Raw genomic sequence first — 18,647 nt, forward strand, 5'->3', positions numbered from 1 at the left:
CAGAGACAGGAAGCCACTGAACAGAACGGAGAATGGTAGTAACATGTAAATGTTTCTGCACTCTCATCAGGTCGTGGCAGCATAGTTCTGAACATATTTCAATTTCTGTAGGTTCTTGTCTGTGATGTCAGACAAATGTAAAGTTTATGTCATCATGATGGACCTGGTAAGAGATTATAATCTTCTTAAATCTAAGTTTTGGAGACAATATATACATATACAATATTAAATAAAGGTGGTCTGGAAATAGAGCCATGAGGAACCCCAGACAGGACCACTCAGATATATAACTGCAAAATGAGGTTTTCCAAGTGAACCAAGTAGGATTTTAACTAAGTTAGCATAATAGCAGGAATTCCCACCCACATCTTCAGTCTATCAATCAGTTTTTCTCTTTGTGTTGGACTGCAGAGTGAAGAACTTTGTGGCGATGAAGGTGGTGAAGAGCGCCCAGCACTACACAGAAACGGCCCTGGATGAAATCAAATTGTTGCGATGTGTGAGAATCTGATTGGTTTATTTATTCTTTTTATTTTAGCATTTTGGTTTATATCCTTTCTGTCTCGTCAATTCTGATTGTTTGATCTTTCTGGTATTGAAATTGTTTAGTTTAACATTTTATACATCTCCTGACCTCTTCCTTCCTCTTTTTTCCCCACCCTTCCAATTCAGTCGGAAAAACTCAAATTTCCTCTCAATCTTTTTTTTTTTTTTTTTGCACAATTAATTTATATCCCTTTATTTATTTATTATATATATATATATATATATATATATATATATATATATATATATATATATATATATATATATATATATATATATATCCCTTCTTTATATCCCTCAATTCTCTTTTCCTTTTATGTTTTTTAGAATCCCTTCACTAGTTTATTCTTTTTTTGTCACTTCCATTTTAATATAATCTCTGTTCGTCTTGCCTCCAGGTGAGAGAAAGTGACCCCAGCGACCCGAACAAAGACATGGTGGTGCAGCTGATAGACGACTTCAAGATCTCTGGAGTCAATGGCATACGTATCCTCACCAGACTTTTGCCTGTTTGGGTTTTTATGAGTGTTGTCCTTCAGAGATATGATAATGGGAGTCCTTGACTCATCAAACCAGATGTGTGTATGGTGTTTGAGGTACTGGGTCATCACCTGCTGAAATGGATCATTAAATCCAACTACCAAGGTCTGCCGCTACCATGTGTCAAAAGCATCATCAGACAGGTGAGAATACACACACACACACACACACACACACACAAATAATCTCCTTACAGACACTGCTGTGGCAGATTTAGTTAAAAATGGATAAAGCACCTAAAACAACGTATCATTCATCAAATCGCCCCAGTTTGACAGGTTTTATTCCCAGGAGGCAACAGATTTAGTCTTTCTTTAGCGCATTGCGCTTTTTTTATATTAGTGATATTTTTCCAAAATTTGCACGTTTCTAAATATGTTTATATATACCGGAAGCTGCAGCTTTATGACACCTCATATTATAAGAATATTATTAACCGGTTTACCAAAGTAACTCAGCGGGCATTGTTAATATTAGTGACTTATCCTTGTGTCTGGCCAATTTCAGCAAATAAGCATATTGGCGTGGTTTGATGTGTGGGTGTGATAATTTCTCAGGTTTTCACAGCAAAACCTTGTTATTAAAAAATCCACGTTCATTCTCGGCTGAACTTTGGTTAAAATAAATGTTTTATTTTTTAAAGGAACCATGTTTACTCTGGACAAGACCTAGCCTTTACCTTTAGATAGTAAAACTAGTATTGAATAATTAGGACATTTCCATTTAGAGGAATCCATGATGCCATGTACTTCATTTAGGTTCCCAAGGCCTCTGAGAGATAAACAGACCAACAGCATTACAGATCCTCCACCACTCACTGTTTGTAGCTGAGAAACTCAATTATATTGTATTTGATCAAAGCGCATGGTTCTAGTAATAGCCCCAGTGTGTGTTTAGCAAACTTCACATAAAAAGAAAAGATGAAAAAAGCACAGTTTGCATCTAGGTACTGTAAAATGGTTCTTTGGTGACCCAAAGATGCCAATCCTTGCTGTAGTTCCCTCACTGTGAACTTTGGAGATCTTTCCCTTCCTCAGAATATTGCTCCCTGTACGTTGCAACAAGTTAAATGTGCTTGTTGTTTAATTACTGTTCTGACCATTCATCTTCATTTGAAATGCATGTTCTCTTGCCTTTCCCATTTTGAAGCGTGCCTTAGAGAAAAGGGCCTCACTGTCATGAAATATGCATTTCCCTGAGTAAGAGAATAATCAAAAGCTCCTAGACAACCATTGAACAACTTTAAAATTAAAGTTAGAGTTAAAGTTAAAAGTTAAAATTAAACAAAATACTTCAGTTACAGTGATTTGTTTCTCTCTCGAAATTGTTGGTGATCCCAATAATTGTAACACCTGTGATTTTATAACAAATACATTTTTTATTAAACTGGGATTTTTCTCTTCTGATTTAGTAAATAAAAATAATCAGATTTAAATACTTGATTTTTGTCGAAAGCTTAATTTTCCACACTTTTACCAGGGATGCCAATAAGTGGGGAGAGTGCCGGCACTAATTCTGTCCTTAAAACTAACTAACTTATTTATTTATGCATGTTTTCTCTGTGTCAGTCAGAGACAAAGAGAGGAGATTAAGCATTTTATCATCTACACAATTACAAATCGCCACGAGTAATTGTAGGAATGATCAAAACTAAGACGGTCTGGTTGTCATAAAAGTGCACAGGAGGAATGGGAGGATTTATCTGATTTAGCACAATGTCATGTTTTTTTTATATCAAAGTAGCCTGTGTTAGTGTTATGTTTTTTTTATGTGTTTCCTGAATTAAGAGTTGTTTGTTGGACACCCATGTCTAGCCCAGGCCAGCCCTTGGCTTAGATCTTAGGATAGGACTGCCAAAATAAAAATAAAAAAACGACTACTGCTTGAAATAATTTAAAGCTCTATGCATGCACAGCACTTTTTTGAAAGAAACCAAGAACTTCATGATAGCTGGTAGTTTTGTTTTAGGCAGGCAGGAACATCAATTAAATCGCTATGTTGTGGCTATTAAATAAAAGAATGTAAATTAAAAACGTTGCTGATAAGCTAAATTTCCTTTGGGTAGGGCCCTGACATAATGCTCAGCTAGATGTAAACTGGCTTTGAGCTTCGCTCACAGCAAAAACTAGTTCTCCATATTGTGTGTGGATTTTTAATTCAGTTGGAAAACTGATCAACAAATTTTTTATACTTGCTTTCTCCAATAGTCCTGTATGTGTTGCCATGGTTACGTTGTTGTTCAGTCTCCAAGAGTGCCAGTGGGTACTTTTTGGGACCGCATCGCAATCACCCTTTTATGCCTGAATTCCCCAAACAGCCGCTCTGATTTACATTATTTAAGGGCCTTTTGTCGTCAGACAGCAAAACGCAAAAGAGATATTTTGCCCAAAAGTAGATGCACTTTCTCTACGTTTGTGATTGCAGTCACTTTTTAAGCACTACATGGGTTGTGTTCCTCTTTAATAAAAAAACGATTCTGTTAGTTGGTAAAATCTTAGATAAAAGGAAATCATTGCGGTGGCATTTTTGGTAATTACTTAGATGACTATGAATGTATCATAGACTTATTTGCGGTATCTGCCACACATAAATTACAACAATGGAACAAAAATACCTTTGGTTGATATTCCCAGATTTATCACAAAGCCAAAAGCAGGATTGTCATGTTTAAACCGGGGGAAAACACAACCACTGTTAATATTAGGTCCCCACATAGACTGCAAAGACTGTGTGTACACAACAACTGAACCACATCACTCTCTCACACATACATCTTTGGCATATATATATATATATATATATATATATATATATATATATATATATATATATATATATATATATATATATATATATATATATATATATATATAGATAGATAGATAGATAGATAGATAGATAGATAGATATAGATATATATAGATATATATAGATATATATATATAGATATATAGTTGTGAGAACCTTCAATGGAGTTCCATTCATTTTCTATTGCACTCATTTTCTATTGCTTTCTATGCCCTAACCCAGGGGTCTGCAACCTGTGGCTCTTTGGACCTTCCGCAGTGGCTCTTAATAACTTTGGCTACAAATTATATTTTTATTATGCTATTTAAATGTAACAATGATAATAAATGCAGCTTTTAGCAGTTTTTTCTTGGACTAATTGCTTTTAATTTTCACAACAGAATCATGCTAAAAGTGCCAGTAATATTTAATTTTAAATAAATATTTCTTCATTATGTTTGAACTATGATTTTTTTTATATCATCATCCACAAATATCGTCATCCTCTTTTTTTTAAAAACCTCAAAATAGACATAACAGGGCGTTTCTTTAACGATGACAACATATTTCACACAGTAGATCTTTATCACAAATTATAACTTGTATTTTTTCTAAAGGCCAGGCAACATTTGCGGCTCTGAACGAGTTTAATTCAAGTGGACCATAGGCAAAATGGCTCTTTAGACTGTAAAGGTTGCAGGCCCCTGCCCTAACCCTAAAGCTAACCTAAACTCAGTTCACACCTTAGCACCAAGCTTTTCGCGGCTCTAGTGGCTCGCTTTTTAACACAGTAGGCTGACAGGAAGGGGGTGGAATAGAGGGAGAGACATGCGGCAAAGGACCGCAGGTCGGAGTCGAACCCGGGTCGACCGCATCGAGGACTAAGGCCTCCGTACATGGGTCGCGCTAACCCAGCCGCGACACCAGCCCTAAACTTAAGCATTAGCCCAATCTACATTGTGTGGACACTGCAAAATGTCCTCACAATGCTAATTTGTCCAAACAACGTTGTTCTACTGTCAGTTTTTGTCCTCACAACCACACACACACACACACACACACACAATCAGCCAGCTCTTATCTTAGAGGCAAAATGTTGCTGTGGGTTCCTTTCAGCTTAAAATATCCAAAGTTGGCCCCTGCAGGCACATGGTGTGCATCTTTGGTTAACTCCTGAGTAGAGCGGTTTCATGTCCTCAGTTTTAAGGTAGCAAAACAAAGTGGATAATTCAGTTAGGTCAGTGCCAGAGATGCAGACAGTAGTTCACTTTAGACTCAAGTACTGCTGCTATTCTCAGAAACAAGACTTGGGGGCATTTTGCCATCTGCCACCTGATCAGCATGTGAAGTCGCTGGTCTTTTTTATTCTGCCTCTTTAACGCTACGCAGACGATGAACAGAACGATAAATGAGCCCGTACTCCTCTTCATTCCCAAAATGTTTGAAAAAGAAGCAGATGTGGAGAAAGAAAACGCTCCACAAACATTAACTGTTTGATTTGGGATGAGCTAAGGAACCTAAAGTTTGGGTTAATCCAACTCATTAAAAGAAAAGTAAATTTATTAAATGTAAATGTAATCAAGGAGGAAAAATCAGCAATCCCGGTACTGATGGGGTTCTGTTTGGCTCCCAGAACAAAGTTTGATCATCTTTCTCTGTTTATCAAAATATCTTTGCAGGTCTTGCAGGGTTTGGACTACCTCCACACGAAGTGTAAAATCATCCACACAGACATCAAACCCGAGAACATCCTGATGTGTGTAGACGACGTATTCGTGAGGCGCATGGCCATGGAGGCGACTGAATGGCAGAAAGCTGGAGCTCCGCCCCCATCCGGATCAGCCGGTAGCAACACAGACATTATAATCATAACCAGCTTCTTTTGGAAAACCTGCCTCATGCAAAGACACATCCATGTTTGGGTGTTAGCTGCATGGTAAATATATGAGGTAGCTTTAGGGGCTATTTCCTGTTTGCATCCTTTATGCAAAGTTAAAGGAACATCTAAATCTGCTACATGTTTTGTCTAACTCAACTCTGCAGGGTTTTCTTACTGAAAATATTTTGAAATGTCTCTTAATCCACATTTTATACCTGAGTTTAATTTATGTCACCTACAGACCAAAAGAAACCAGAGCTATTATGTTAAAGAAAAAACAAACTTTATAAGGAGCAAAATCCATAAAACTGGGCTCAGGGGCCCTCAGAGAGACTTTGTGTGGCCCCTGAGTTCAATGGTACAAATTTTCCATACCACAATTTTCACCAACAAACTGATATCATCTTAAAATGAAAGGTACAACATAAAATATTCATAATTTAGTAGCTTTGCTTTTTGCATTCATTTTAATTTAATAGTAAACAGGACCACAAACATTCTGCCTAAATAGATTTAGTCGCACCCATTCATTCAACCTGGCTTAATGCACCAAGCGTTTTTGAAGAAAGAGTGACTTATTTCTCATCTCTGTAGCTGAGAAGACTGACACTTATATCTGGACTTAGAAATAGAAAACAATGAAGCCAAAAAAATTAGGACTTTATTTCAAGAAGGCAAAATGTCCAAAATCTTTTTATATTTCAGCTCTGCCATGATTTACAGATAATGCTCTTTAAAAGACTACTTTGTTCATTTCATGAAAATATTGCACATTTACTTTATTGTTCTGCAGGTAAAATACAATAAAAAAGTGATTTATTTCAGCCTTTTCAGGTGTGGGAATAAAGAAATCCCTGCATGAATGTATGTTTATAGCGTCTTAATAATGGTTTTGACTTCTGCTGAAATGTGAACACCTGAGAGTAAAATTACTGATGATCCTGATTATCAAATCAACATTTGAAGAACATATTCATGAGCCTGAAAACATTCATAACTTCTAATGAAGCAGATTTCTTTGCAAAAGCATCCTGTTTCGTTATTAAAGTTCTTGTTACACAGAACGGATTCACAGTTGGGCCTTTTGTGCTTCCTCAGCTGCTTCCTTTTAGGTACTTTGAGGAGTTTTCTTGCTTTTTCTTCATCTCTCTGCAACAACTTCCCCTGCTAGGGAAAAAAATAAATAAATACAAAAATTTCACAAAAACTCTATATGAACCTTGTCCTCTTGCTGAACCCCAGCATGAGCTGTCAGTCGCTTGCATCAGTCGGGTCTTTTTGAGCAGCTTGTATCTGTACATATGAAAGGGAATGTAACCACCAACCTCGAAAACAAGAAGTACTCTGTGGTGGTGGAGTCTGTCTGTGACCGCAGAACGGAGTAAGTTAACTCTTTTTATGTTAAGATAAGTGCAGTCATGTGTCAAAACGTACAGCATCTTCCACTGGTCCTTTGATCAAACGTAGTTCTGAAGGTTTTTCTCAAAATAACAAAGAAGGAAAACGCAGAGCGCACATTTCAGAATATTTCATAAACCTAGAAGATTCAGTATGTTATTCTTTTTCCCCTAATAAGGATGAAGTCCTTCTCTAGATCCCTCTGAAATGATCAATGATTAGCAGAATTGATGGCATATGCATGTTGTCCACCAATGCAGAGTGTTTGCGAATGTGTACGACCAACATTATCTAATGCGTTTAAGGTTGCAGTAAATAATTGAAGGCTTTCATTGATCGGCGATGAGGGAGTAAGGCAGCGGGAGTGTCCAAGTAATGTTTCTTCATTTGTTTGTCATTGTTTTTCCTTTAAACTCCAGGCAAAAACCACAGATGTCAATGTATCCCCCCTGGATTTTATGTGACACACCAATATAAAGTAGTGCATGATAGTTAAGTGGAAGGAAAATGACACACGGCTTAAAGAACGTCATAAGAAAATGCGAAACGTGTGGCCTATATTTGTATTTGGCTCCTTTTACTCTAACTGTCTGAAATAAAAGGAAGTCGACTGCAAGCTGATCTCAGCTCCTTGCAGTGCACCGTTCAGTGGAATAATGTCAAGAGTACAGCGCAGCTAAAAACCCAGCAAGAGATGGACGTTAACCGAGACTTACGGCCCGAGCAAGGAGATCATTAATCAGAGAAGCAGCTGATAGGCTCATGGTAACTCTGGAGGAGCTGCAGAGATCCGCAGCTCAGGTGGTATAGAGGTTGACAAGTGTTGGAGGCTCAGCACTACTCACTGTTGCTCTGTCACATAGAATCCCAATACAGTTCATTGAGGTTCAGGATTGTTTGGCTGGGATCAGTACTTAACCTAAAGATCCTGACTGGTAAATGATCAGACTTTGAAACCACTCATTACTCTCTTTCTGTCCGTATCTTTCAGTTAGCACAGCGCCCCAGCTCAAACCGGTGAGTACAGCTGATGTGAGTATGACCTAAGAAGAAAACACACACACACACACACAGACACACACACACACACAGCATAAAAAAGCTAAACATCCAGCCTTTTACATGCTTTGGTTCAATCCGTACAGTTTCATATGAAACGGCACCGGGGAGGCTGGGGGAAATTTAAAAACGGATAATAAAACGATGCATGCTGCCACCTACTGAATGGGAGTCACAAATCCAGATTAATCAAAAGAGTGCAGTCTTTATTCACACAAGCGGGTTTATTTATCTCTCTGTCTACATGCCACTCGTACAAGGAGAACTTTTGACTTTTCTATAATCAGGGAAGCGTTTTAAAAGGGTTTCCTTCTCAAGGACCTAAACCCACATGTGTATGAAAGACAGGGGCGGCAGAACAAGATACATGATTGTGGGTGTGGTTTCATCAGACGGCCCCTTTACTGTTCAGGTCTGGTTTGTGCAATAGAGATTTTAGCATCATTTCTCAGGCGTCAAAATCAAGGCTGAAACTGAATCATTTACCAGCAATATTTCTAGATATGCTATACAGTTTATATTAAGGTATTTTTTTCATTTTGGCCTCTGATTCCTCCCTATTTATAATTTCCCCTTCTACCCCAGGTGGGTAAAATCTCCAAGAACAAGAAAAAGAAGCTGAAGAAGAAACAGAAGCGGCAAGCCGAGCTGCTGGAAAGGCGGATGTTGGAGATCGAAGCCCTGGAGCGAGAGGCGGAGATCAAGGAAGAGAGGGCCAAAGAATCCGGGGACAAAGGTGACGATGAACACAACCTGCCTTCGCTGCTGCAGCCACCGCCGGCCTCTCTGGGCCCCAGCATAGCTCTGGGAGAGAGCGACGATGACGACGACGACGAGGAGGACGGAGAGGATGAGGAGGAGGAGGGAGTAGAACGAGAGAGGCCCATCAGGTTGACTAATCATACATGTGAGTCTTCATTGGTAAAGAGCGTCATCCCAGTCAGTAATATGTGATCTGTCCTAGGTTACACACAGTTATCATTTAGGCACACAAGTTTGAATTGTCTGATTTCTTTCTAACGTCCCATGATCAAAATTATACATAAAATTACATAGTTGAAGAAAAAACAGTTTTTCTTGCCATGAACAAGTTTCTGGAATAACTGTGGATGGACATTTGAACTCTTTTCTCATTAGAAATGGTGGCACTCATTTAAATAGATAGTTTTTCTGGGCCATTCTGAAAATGGCTGATGTCAGGGGTGTCATTCCTTAAACCAGTGTTTGAGATCATAGCTCAGTTTGAAGATTAATTTCTCATAAAAAAAAAAAAACATTTGTCGGGATGTTCAAAAGTAAAGCAGGAGCCTCCAGGGTTCAAACCTCTCATGGCCTAGAATCTGCATCTGAGGCCTGTTCAGCATCAACATGGCCTGAGAGGGAGACTCTCAAACCTATGAACACCATACCAGCTGTCAGGCACGGTGGTAGCAGCATCATGCTGTGGGGATGCTCAGCTGCCTGTGATAGTGGGTGACAGAATAAAGAGAGCGGGCTACCTTTCAAATTCACATCAACAGCTAGATTGTTGAAATGTTTACATCAATGGGGGTTCCAGCAGGACAGTGATCCCAAACACAAGAAGAATGGATCAAACACTAACATCAAGCTTCTGAAAGAAATTTGTGAAATGTACTTCAAAGCCGGGTCTGTGGCAGGGAGCATATGGTGGGGCTTAAGACAGATACCTGAACTGACTATACATAAGAATATAATAGAATATAACATTTCCTCAGATACTTTAGTGACCCCTCAGGGGTCTAATTAGAGCTAAAAACAGTAGTTAAAAACAATCGGCCAATCAAACAGCTATCCTAATGGTGTCGGGGTAAAAGGAAACATCTTGACTGTGATTCGGGATGTAAGCATGTAGATGCAGGTTGGTGCAGCCTGTGAATGGGAAGGATGTGGATTGGCTCCAAACGCTTAGCCCACACTGCTTCTATGGCGTATGAGGGGCCAAGCTGATTCATAGAAACAGACGTTTTCTCCGTCTACCTCCTCCTCCTCCACCCCCCCGTCTCTTTCATGTTCTTTATTTTGCCTTTCCATTCTCCTTTTCCCTCTGCCTACATTGTCTTTGACTGGACTCACTGTTTATCCCCTTCCCACCCACTCACCGTTTCTCTGCCCTTCTCTTCATATTAGGCGCAGCGCCTCCCCAGGAGCAAAGTGAAGCGCCGCAAATCCCCGCTGATAACCAAGAGGAGGAGGGGGAGGAAGAGGAACAAGAAGAGGAAGAAGAGGACGAAGAAGAAGAAGAAGAAGAGGAGGAGCCCACGCCTGTCGCTGAAAAAGATGCCTCCATTCCCCCCACCTCAGAAGAAGGTAATGGAGAGTCTGCACAAGCAGACGGGGAGGGAAAGGAGGAGGAGGAGCCTCTGAGAGGGGCAGAGAAGGAGAATGTGAAGGAAGAGGAGGAGGAGACGGAGGAAAAGGAAGTGGAAGATCAAAATGAAGAGCAAGGGGAGAGGAAGCAAGAGGAGGAACAGGATGGAGACACTGGAACAGAGGCACCAAAGACTGAGAGCAAAACAGATGAGGGGGCAGCTGTGGAAGACGAGGACTCAAAGGAGCAGGAGGGAGAGGAGATATGCGACGACGACGAAGAAGACGACGACGACGATGATACAACGACGACAACGAACACGGCAGACCTCCTCACAGACAGCACCTCTCCAGCTAAACCCCAAATCAACAAAACGAATTCAGCCAAAACTAACGGGCACGTTTTGTTGGTCTCCGAGTCGCTAAGACTGAACCCCGGCACGTCCCCGCCTCCATCGCCCATCCCGGAGCCTCTTCTCTGCCCCCTGGTGGAGTCCGAGCTCAGCTACACGGACAGGGACATCTCGCTCAGCTCCGGGTACGAGATGTATAACGGCGAAGTGGCTGAGCCGGTGCTGACCAACGGCTCCAGCGAACAGCATCGGGCCGCGTTGCCCCTCTTCCCTGACCTGCCTTTGGATCCGGAGCCTGAGCCTGGAAGCCCAGTTGCGGTGGGGACAGTGAACATTGGGACAGAACCCTCCACAAATAGCCCCACCGCAGACCGTAGTCGCACTGTGTCGTCGTCAAGCACAGGAGACACACCAAAAGGTGAGGTATAGCTGAACAGCGTTCAGTCTGCATATCCAGCCGACGCGGTGATTTTATTAGCTGTTTTATTTCTGCCTCTCGTTATGTTTGGTCCGGTTTACATTCAGTTCAATTCAATTTTATTTATATAGCGCCAAATCATGAAACATGTCATCTCAAGGCACTTTACAAAGTCAAGTTCAATCATATTATACAGATTGGGTAAGATTATACAGATTGGTCAAAAATGTCCTATATACGGAAACCAGTTAATTGCATCAAAGTCCCGACAAGCAGCATTCACTCCTGGGGAACCGTAGAGCCACAGGGAGAGTCATCTGCATTGTACATGGCTTTGCTGCAATCCCTCATACTGATCAAGCATGAAGCGACAGTGGGAAGAAAAACTCCCCATTAACGGGAAGGAAAAACCTCCAGCAGAAACGGGCTCAGTATGAACGGTCATCTGCCTCGACCGACTGGGGGTTACAGAAGACAGAGCAGAGACACAACAAGAGAAACAAAAAAGCACAGAAGCACACATTGATCTAGTAATCTGTTCTACATTAGATGGTAGTAGCGGGTGAGCCGTCTTCTCTGGATGATGTCACAGTTAACACAATGCCAGACCAGGTGTACCTACTATGAAGAAAAAGAGAGAGAGAACAGAAAGTTAAAGCAGAAATGACAACACATAATGCATAATTGAAGAACAGTAGAACTCTATAGAGTGAGAAAATTACATCCTGATATCCTCCAGTAGCCTAAGCCTATAGCAGCATAACTATAAAGGTAGCTCAGAGTAACATGAGCCACAATAGTTATAAGCTTTGTCAAAAAGGAAAGTTTTAAGCCTAGTCTTAAAAGTAGACAGGGTGTCTGCCTCACTGACCAAAACTGGGAGTTGGTTCCACAGGAGAGGAGCCTGATAGCTAAAGGATCTGCCTCCCATTCTACTTTTAGAGACTCTAGGAACCACCAGCAGACCTGCAGTCTGAGAGCGAAGTGCTCTGTTAGGAACATACGGGGTAATCAGAGCTCTGATATATGATGGAGCTTGATTATATACATATACGCATATACATGCGTCTCACCTTAAGACTGCTGTTCAGAATCCATTCGTTTGCCATTGTTCCATCTCAGGCAGGTTGCAGCTTCACAGCACTTGCACCTCACAGACAGTGCAAAGCAAAAATAGTCCTACCCTTTAAAGTTTAAACCTTGTTGTCACATAGCAACTTTAACTGTATTCTATTGGGATTTTGTGTGATAGACCAACACAAAGTTTTGTGTAAGTGTGCAAGTGGAATGATACAGGGTTTTAAATACAAATCTGGAAATGTGGTGTGCATTTCTATTCAGCCCCCATTACACAGGCACCCCTATATAAAATCCAGTCCACCCAGTTGCCTTCAGATGTTCCCAATTTAATAAATAGTTGGACTAATAAGAGCCCACCTGTGTGATGTAATCTCATGATAAATGCAGCAGGAGGCTGTGTTAATCCATCAGTTAACAAACAGCATCATGAAGACCAAGTGGCAACGCAGACGGGTCAGGCAGAAAGTTCTGGAGAAATTTAAAGCAAGGTTAGGTTATAAAAGAGCAGAACGCTAGTTAGAGAATCAGCATAGAACCCCGCGGAAACTCTGGAGGAGCTGCAGAGATCGGTAGCTCTGTTGGAGGAAAATGTTGGCATTTTATCATAATCGCCACGGCAAAATAAGGCAGTGACAGCATCATGCTGTGGCTTTTATTCAGCAGAGGGATGGAAGCTCGTCAGAGTTAAAAGATGGAGCGCGATTAAGGGAGTGGGAATGGGCAAAATGGTTCAGGCTCCCGATGTGCAAAACTGGTAGAAAGATGAAGAATGGCTCGACTAAGTGGCTCTCTACTCAGTGCGGCGCTGAATAAAAGAATGCGTGTTACATCTTTCAAACTTTTATTTTTAAGACCACGTGTCATGTTCCTTCTGCTTCTCTGTTGTGTCGCTTTATGTTAGTCTACAACATTAAGTACCAATAATTTATCTTAGTTTTGGTTGCAACTTGACAAAATATGAAAAATGCACATGTATGGGTATTTTCTATCCAGTTTAAACGCTGAACACCTTGTGTGATACCAATCACAAGTCACCTGTGAGACGTTATGATTGTTTTTACCTACAAGGAAGAGTGCTGAGAGCATATTATAAGGATTACCTTCTAAGTCCTTACAAATAATAGATATATTGACAACTCACGAACGTGAAATACCAACCTCTGTTGTGAATGAGTCTCAAAGCTTTGAAGCTCTAGGTGGTGTTTAAAACTGTGTTTATCCTGTTACACCCCTAGTTAGAAGGGTTACCGCATGGGATTTGCAACATTCAGCCTCGCCTGTATGAAGACAGTGGAGAGGAAATCTCCCCTTTAACAGGAAGGAACCTCCAGCAGAATCAGGCTCAGTGTGAACGGTCATCTGCCTCGACCGACTGGGGGTTACAGAAGACAGAGCAGAGACACAAAAGTGCACAGCACACATTGATCTACGAATCCTTTCAATGTCAGAGAAAGGTTTAAGGGTAATGGCAGTACTTAGCTCTATTAGTGGCTTCATCTAGGAGAGAAACACAGCTGAGTTGGTTTTCAGATCTAAAGTACAAAACAGAGCACAAACGGTTAGTTATAGAAAAATCTCAGTCAATAGCTATGTCTGCGAGAGAAAGAGGGGCAACCACTGAAGGACAGGACCGACTGTATCAGCTCCAGGATAACATAAAGTTGACAGCAGTAGCTCAGCTGATCTGCCCCTCAGGATGGTGTTCCAGCTAAACAGAATGTCAGGCCAGATGTAGCTTCCATGAAGAGAAAAAAACAAAGGGAAAATAAAGTTAAAAGTTTGAATAGCAACAAATATTGCAAAATCGGAGAGTAGTAGGAGAATGTAGCAGAGAGAGGGAAAGTGGTCATTATGTACTCCAGCAGCCTAACCCCGTAGCAGCACTACAGAGATAGAGTGAATTAGATTATCCTGAGCTAACTATAAGCTTTACCAAAAGAAAATGTTTTAAGCCTGGTTTTAAATGTAGACAGAGTGTCTACCTCCCAGACTAGTACATGGTAGTAGGATAAACATGAATTCTCCCACTGCCTCATTTATCACAGTCCCACTTGTTTTAAACAATTTGAAACTGTTCTGAATGTAGTTTTAATTTTTTGTGGCCATTTTCGGACTTTAACACACATCTTACGTAAATGGCATGTGCCCTCAACATTCTGATCATATTAGTTTTTCAAAATATTTCACTTTATAGGAATTATTCAGGGTGAAAATTATTTTGTTAAAAGAAGTAATTTCTTAACAAGGACTCGTTTTGCCCACTAAAAAAAACATACAGAAATTAAAAATGGGATTTTTTTTTTTTTAAAGAAATGAAAATGAAAGAAACTGCAATAAAAGCCGATTTGTTTGACGATGTTTCTATTATGTGCTGAGCTCTGTAGCTGTGTGCTAACCGTCAACTCTGTCCACACCCAGTCAGGGCCAGAGCTGCGGACCTCCTGATCAACCCACTAGACCCCCGCAACGCTGACTCCATCAGGGTCAAAATCGCTGACCTGGGAAACGCCTGCTGGGTGGTAAGAGGAAACATGTGGGATTTAACATATTTTGCTTTAAAATATGGTACGTAATGATTCACATTGCTCTATATAAGTTTATATATCATCAAATGAAAAAGGAAACTGCATTTAAAGTTTTAGCCGTAATTGTCAAACGCAGATATTAAAAAAAAAAAAAAAAAAACAACAACTATGGAGCGTATTGTTGCCCATGACAGGCAACAGCGATTTGTTTTTGTTTTTTGTTGTAGGATACATTTTTAATGGTCACAAAATGAGCCTACAGAAGTATTGTATTTAAACTGTCTCAGACTTTTTTCCTCCACCTTATCTCACTTTACAACCACATACTGCATTGTGTATTATTAGGATTTTATGTGATAGAAACTATAAAAGCTTTTACAAAGAAAAATCTGAAAAGTGTGGTATGCTTTGGTACTAGACGCCTTTTGCTGTGAAATCTTAAAATAAACGAGTTAGGAAGCCACCAGCACAAAACCAGCTATTCTCTGATGCAACCCACTAGATAAGTCAGGAGTGAAGCTGTGAAGAGGTTTGAGGTAGGGTTAAATTATCAAACAATATATCCCAATATTTGGACAACTCAGAAGTATCTGTTTAGTCAAATGAAAGTAGAAAGAAGGGGGAGGTCTACTGGCGGGACGCCATGTGTGGAGGAAAATGAACACCATCCCCAGTGCAGAATCTGGTGGCAGCAGCATCATGCTGTGGGGATGCTTTTCTTCTGCTGGGCCCAGAGATGTTGAGATGGATGGTGCTAAACATAGAACAATCCCATAAACAGTAACAGGTACGGGTACAAGGGAATAGTTTAAATCAAAGCACAGCAATCTTTTAAAATGGCCCACTCTAAGGTAAAAAGGCCAGCGACTGCTGTACAAAGCTGATAGAATGGTATTCTGAAACCCTTAAAGCTTTAATTGCAGCAAAAAGTTGTCCCTACAGCGTATTGACCCCGTGGTGCTGAAAATAAATGCACACCGCACTTTTCAGATTTATATTGTTGAAAATGAATTGGAAGAGTCATATTCACTTTTCCTTCACTTTCATAATGACGCACCACTCTATGTTGGTCAATCACATAAAATCCCATTTGTAACCTTTATGGTTGTCATGAGACACAATCGGAAAAAAACCTAAGGGGCGTTTTTACTTTTACAAGGCGTTTGATTGATTTGACACAGAAATATCTCTTAGGCTGTGACAGTAGAGTGACCCAGCATGAGGGGAAAAGATATGAAGATTTATTTGTCCATTTCCACGTTGTTTTGGGGACGTAACTCCCTTTAGAAACATAGTTTCCAAACACTGGCACTGTGAACAAATGCAGAACGCACCTCCTTGAAAAATGAACCATAAAATCAAATTCCTAGTCTGTAAATAGTTGCTGTCGCTTTAGCACCATCAGAATGTGGATTTAAGGTTGAGTTTTACTGGAGCAGAAGAGAAAGGGTAAGAAAGACAACAACCATCAGCCAGTCCTGCTGTTTGGCTGTCTCTTTCTTTTTTTTTTCAAGGCAGCAGAAATCATTAAAGAAAGGCTGAATGTGCTGCCAGCAGGCGCGATCCAGCAGCCTCAACGCAGCAGCAGCTATCATTGATCTTACATAAGGGAACATGCAGGAATAACACAGAAAGCAGTTGGTGAAAAACAGACATGGCGTCTCGCGCTCAGACAGAAAATAATAACCGCTCCAGAGGCGATTAGGTTTGGTTTTGTTCTGCTCGCCGAATCACGAACGTTCAAACCCAACGTTAAGCCAAACGTTTTCCCCTCTTGTTTCTGTCTTCTGAACAGCACAAGCACTTTACAGAGGACATCCAGACGAGACAGTACCGCTCCATCGAAGTGTTGATAGGAGCCGGCTACGGTACGCCGGCGGACATCTGGAGCACCGCCTGCATGGTGAGGAGAAGCGAGTCGCCGACACACAAACATCCTCCGTCGGTTTCGCTCTTCTAAAGTTGTTCTCTGTCAGGCGTTCGAGCTGGCCACAGGAGATTACCTGTTTGAGCCTCACTCTGGAGAGGACTACTCCCGTGATGAGGGTGAGTATTTAAATTAAATGTTTTATACATTTGTGTAAATTTAGGTGCCCCATACTATTGAAATCTGGGGACTTGTAGAGTTATTTAGGCTACTAGAGATTATACTTTAAGACGACGAGTACAGTGCTGGTCAGAAGTTTACATACACTCGCTGCCTGCATGGATGTTTTAGTAAGTCTCGGCCTTTGGGGATACATTTGAATCTTTCTTTTCTCAGTCTGGGATTATAATCCAACAAATAACTGCTGACATTCACAAATGGTAGAACAGGATGCTTCAAAGTTTGATTTTATTGGGTTTAAAATTACACATGCTGGCCCAAGTATATACCTTAACCCCCCACTAGAATTGCGTTACTTGTTCCTTAGCAAGCTTCGACCACACACGTTTTCTAGCGAACTGCAGGCTTCTCCAATCAGACCAGCACAGCTGTCTGGTTTACTGGCGAGGTCTAGACTTTAAAGCAAAATAAATCTAATTAATTAGGATTGAGATGGAGGCCATTTCAGAAGCTGCGTGTTTGGGAAGATGGTGCCAAAAGGGGCCCACGTTTTAAAATGTAGCTGTTAAATTGTAACCTGACAAAAGCCAGGCGTATGTTGCTCCCCCTAGCTCCACTCACATACATCTGGGACACCGCCGGTAGAAAGTGATTTCTCCAACCAAATTTATGGTCTGGCCAATCAGGACGCAGGGCTGGCATTTCATAGATGTGACGTAGTGGAGACACGACCATGACGTGAGACTGTTTTGATAGCAATGGCGGCTCGTCGAGGAAGCAAGCGTTAGCATTGATGCTGCTATTTCTTCCGTGTTGTCCAATCTACCTAATATTGTTTTATTAAAAGAACATCAGAGAACGGCTCTGAAGGCTTTTGTTGGTGGAAACCATGTTTTCGCCCTTCTCCCGACCGGATTTGGCAAGTTTTGTTTTCCGGGGCGTGTCCGCGTCTGCAGCGGACGCGCAGACGCGGACGCGCCCCGGAGCGGTTAGCGGTTAGCGCGAACCATATTAGGAGGCCTTTAGTCCTCAACGCGGTCGGCCCGGAATCGACTCCGGCTCGCGGTGCTTTGCCGCCTGTCTTCCCCCCTCTACCTGTCAGCTCACTGTCAATAAAATGCGTGCCACTAGAGCCGCAAACACATTATTATTATTTTTTTTTTTTTCCTGCGTCGCTATCATCAGCGTCATGGGTTGGCTTCGGTGTGAGTGGTTGAAATAGCACGTCAATAAAGATGACAGACAAGTGGCTTATCCAATCATATGCAAGGAGTTTTAGATAAGACCCAGCCTTCATTAAAGGCAATTCCTATGGAGAGGTCCTAGATGGATGTGAGTGGAGCTAGGCGGAGCAACATACAGCTGGCTTTTGTAAGGTTAGTTAAATTGAGGACAAGTTGAACAGCTTCTGTCCACTTTGTGTAATCCACCAGCACCACCAGTGACACTTAAGCAGCCCCGCAGCATGATGCTGCCACCATCATGCTTGACGGTTTCTACGGTGTTCTGAGGTTGGAAAACCCCATCTTGATATTCCCAAATGTTTTTCTTGTCGTTGTGGACAAATCGTTGAGTGATTGTCTCGCCTGTTTCTTGGTGGACTGCCTCTCAGTCCATTGTGATTTAAAAATAATCTGTGTGCAAAAGTTACACCATTCTTAAAAAATAAGAACACCTACCCACTTAG

The 18,647-nt window shown here is 41.1% G+C and overlaps 1 protein-coding gene across 6 annotated transcripts in view; it reads left to right on the forward strand.

Moving 5' to 3' along the window:
- The window catches only part of srpk2 (SRSF protein kinase 2), an 80,876-nt gene that overhangs the window by 51,267 nt on the left and 10,962 nt on the right, over positions 1-18,647 (forward strand). For all 6 annotated transcript variants that reach the window (XM_036132507.1, XM_036132508.1, XM_036132506.1 and 3 more), the window contains 10 exons: positions 412-499; positions 945-1,032; positions 1,123-1,229; positions 5,553-5,718; positions 8,142-8,182; positions 8,795-9,116; positions 10,358-11,308; positions 14,807-14,907; positions 16,709-16,816; positions 16,890-16,959. In XM_036132507.1, the coding sequence (XP_035988400.1) occupies positions 412-499; positions 945-1,032; positions 1,123-1,229; positions 5,553-5,718; positions 8,142-8,182; positions 8,795-9,116; positions 10,358-11,308; positions 14,807-14,907; positions 16,709-16,816; positions 16,890-16,959 (2,042 nt within the window). The remainder of the gene's footprint in view (positions 1-411; positions 500-944; positions 1,033-1,122; positions 1,230-5,552; positions 5,719-8,141; positions 8,183-8,794; positions 9,117-10,357; positions 11,309-14,806; positions 14,908-16,708; positions 16,817-16,889; positions 16,960-18,647) is intronic.

Source organism: Fundulus heteroclitus, unplaced genomic scaffold, assembly GCF_011125445.2.
Source record: "Fundulus heteroclitus isolate FHET01 unplaced genomic scaffold, MU-UCD_Fhet_4.1 scaffold_52, whole genome shotgun sequence".
Classification (NCBI taxonomy): Eukaryota; Metazoa; Chordata; class Actinopteri; order Cyprinodontiformes; family Fundulidae; genus Fundulus; species Fundulus heteroclitus.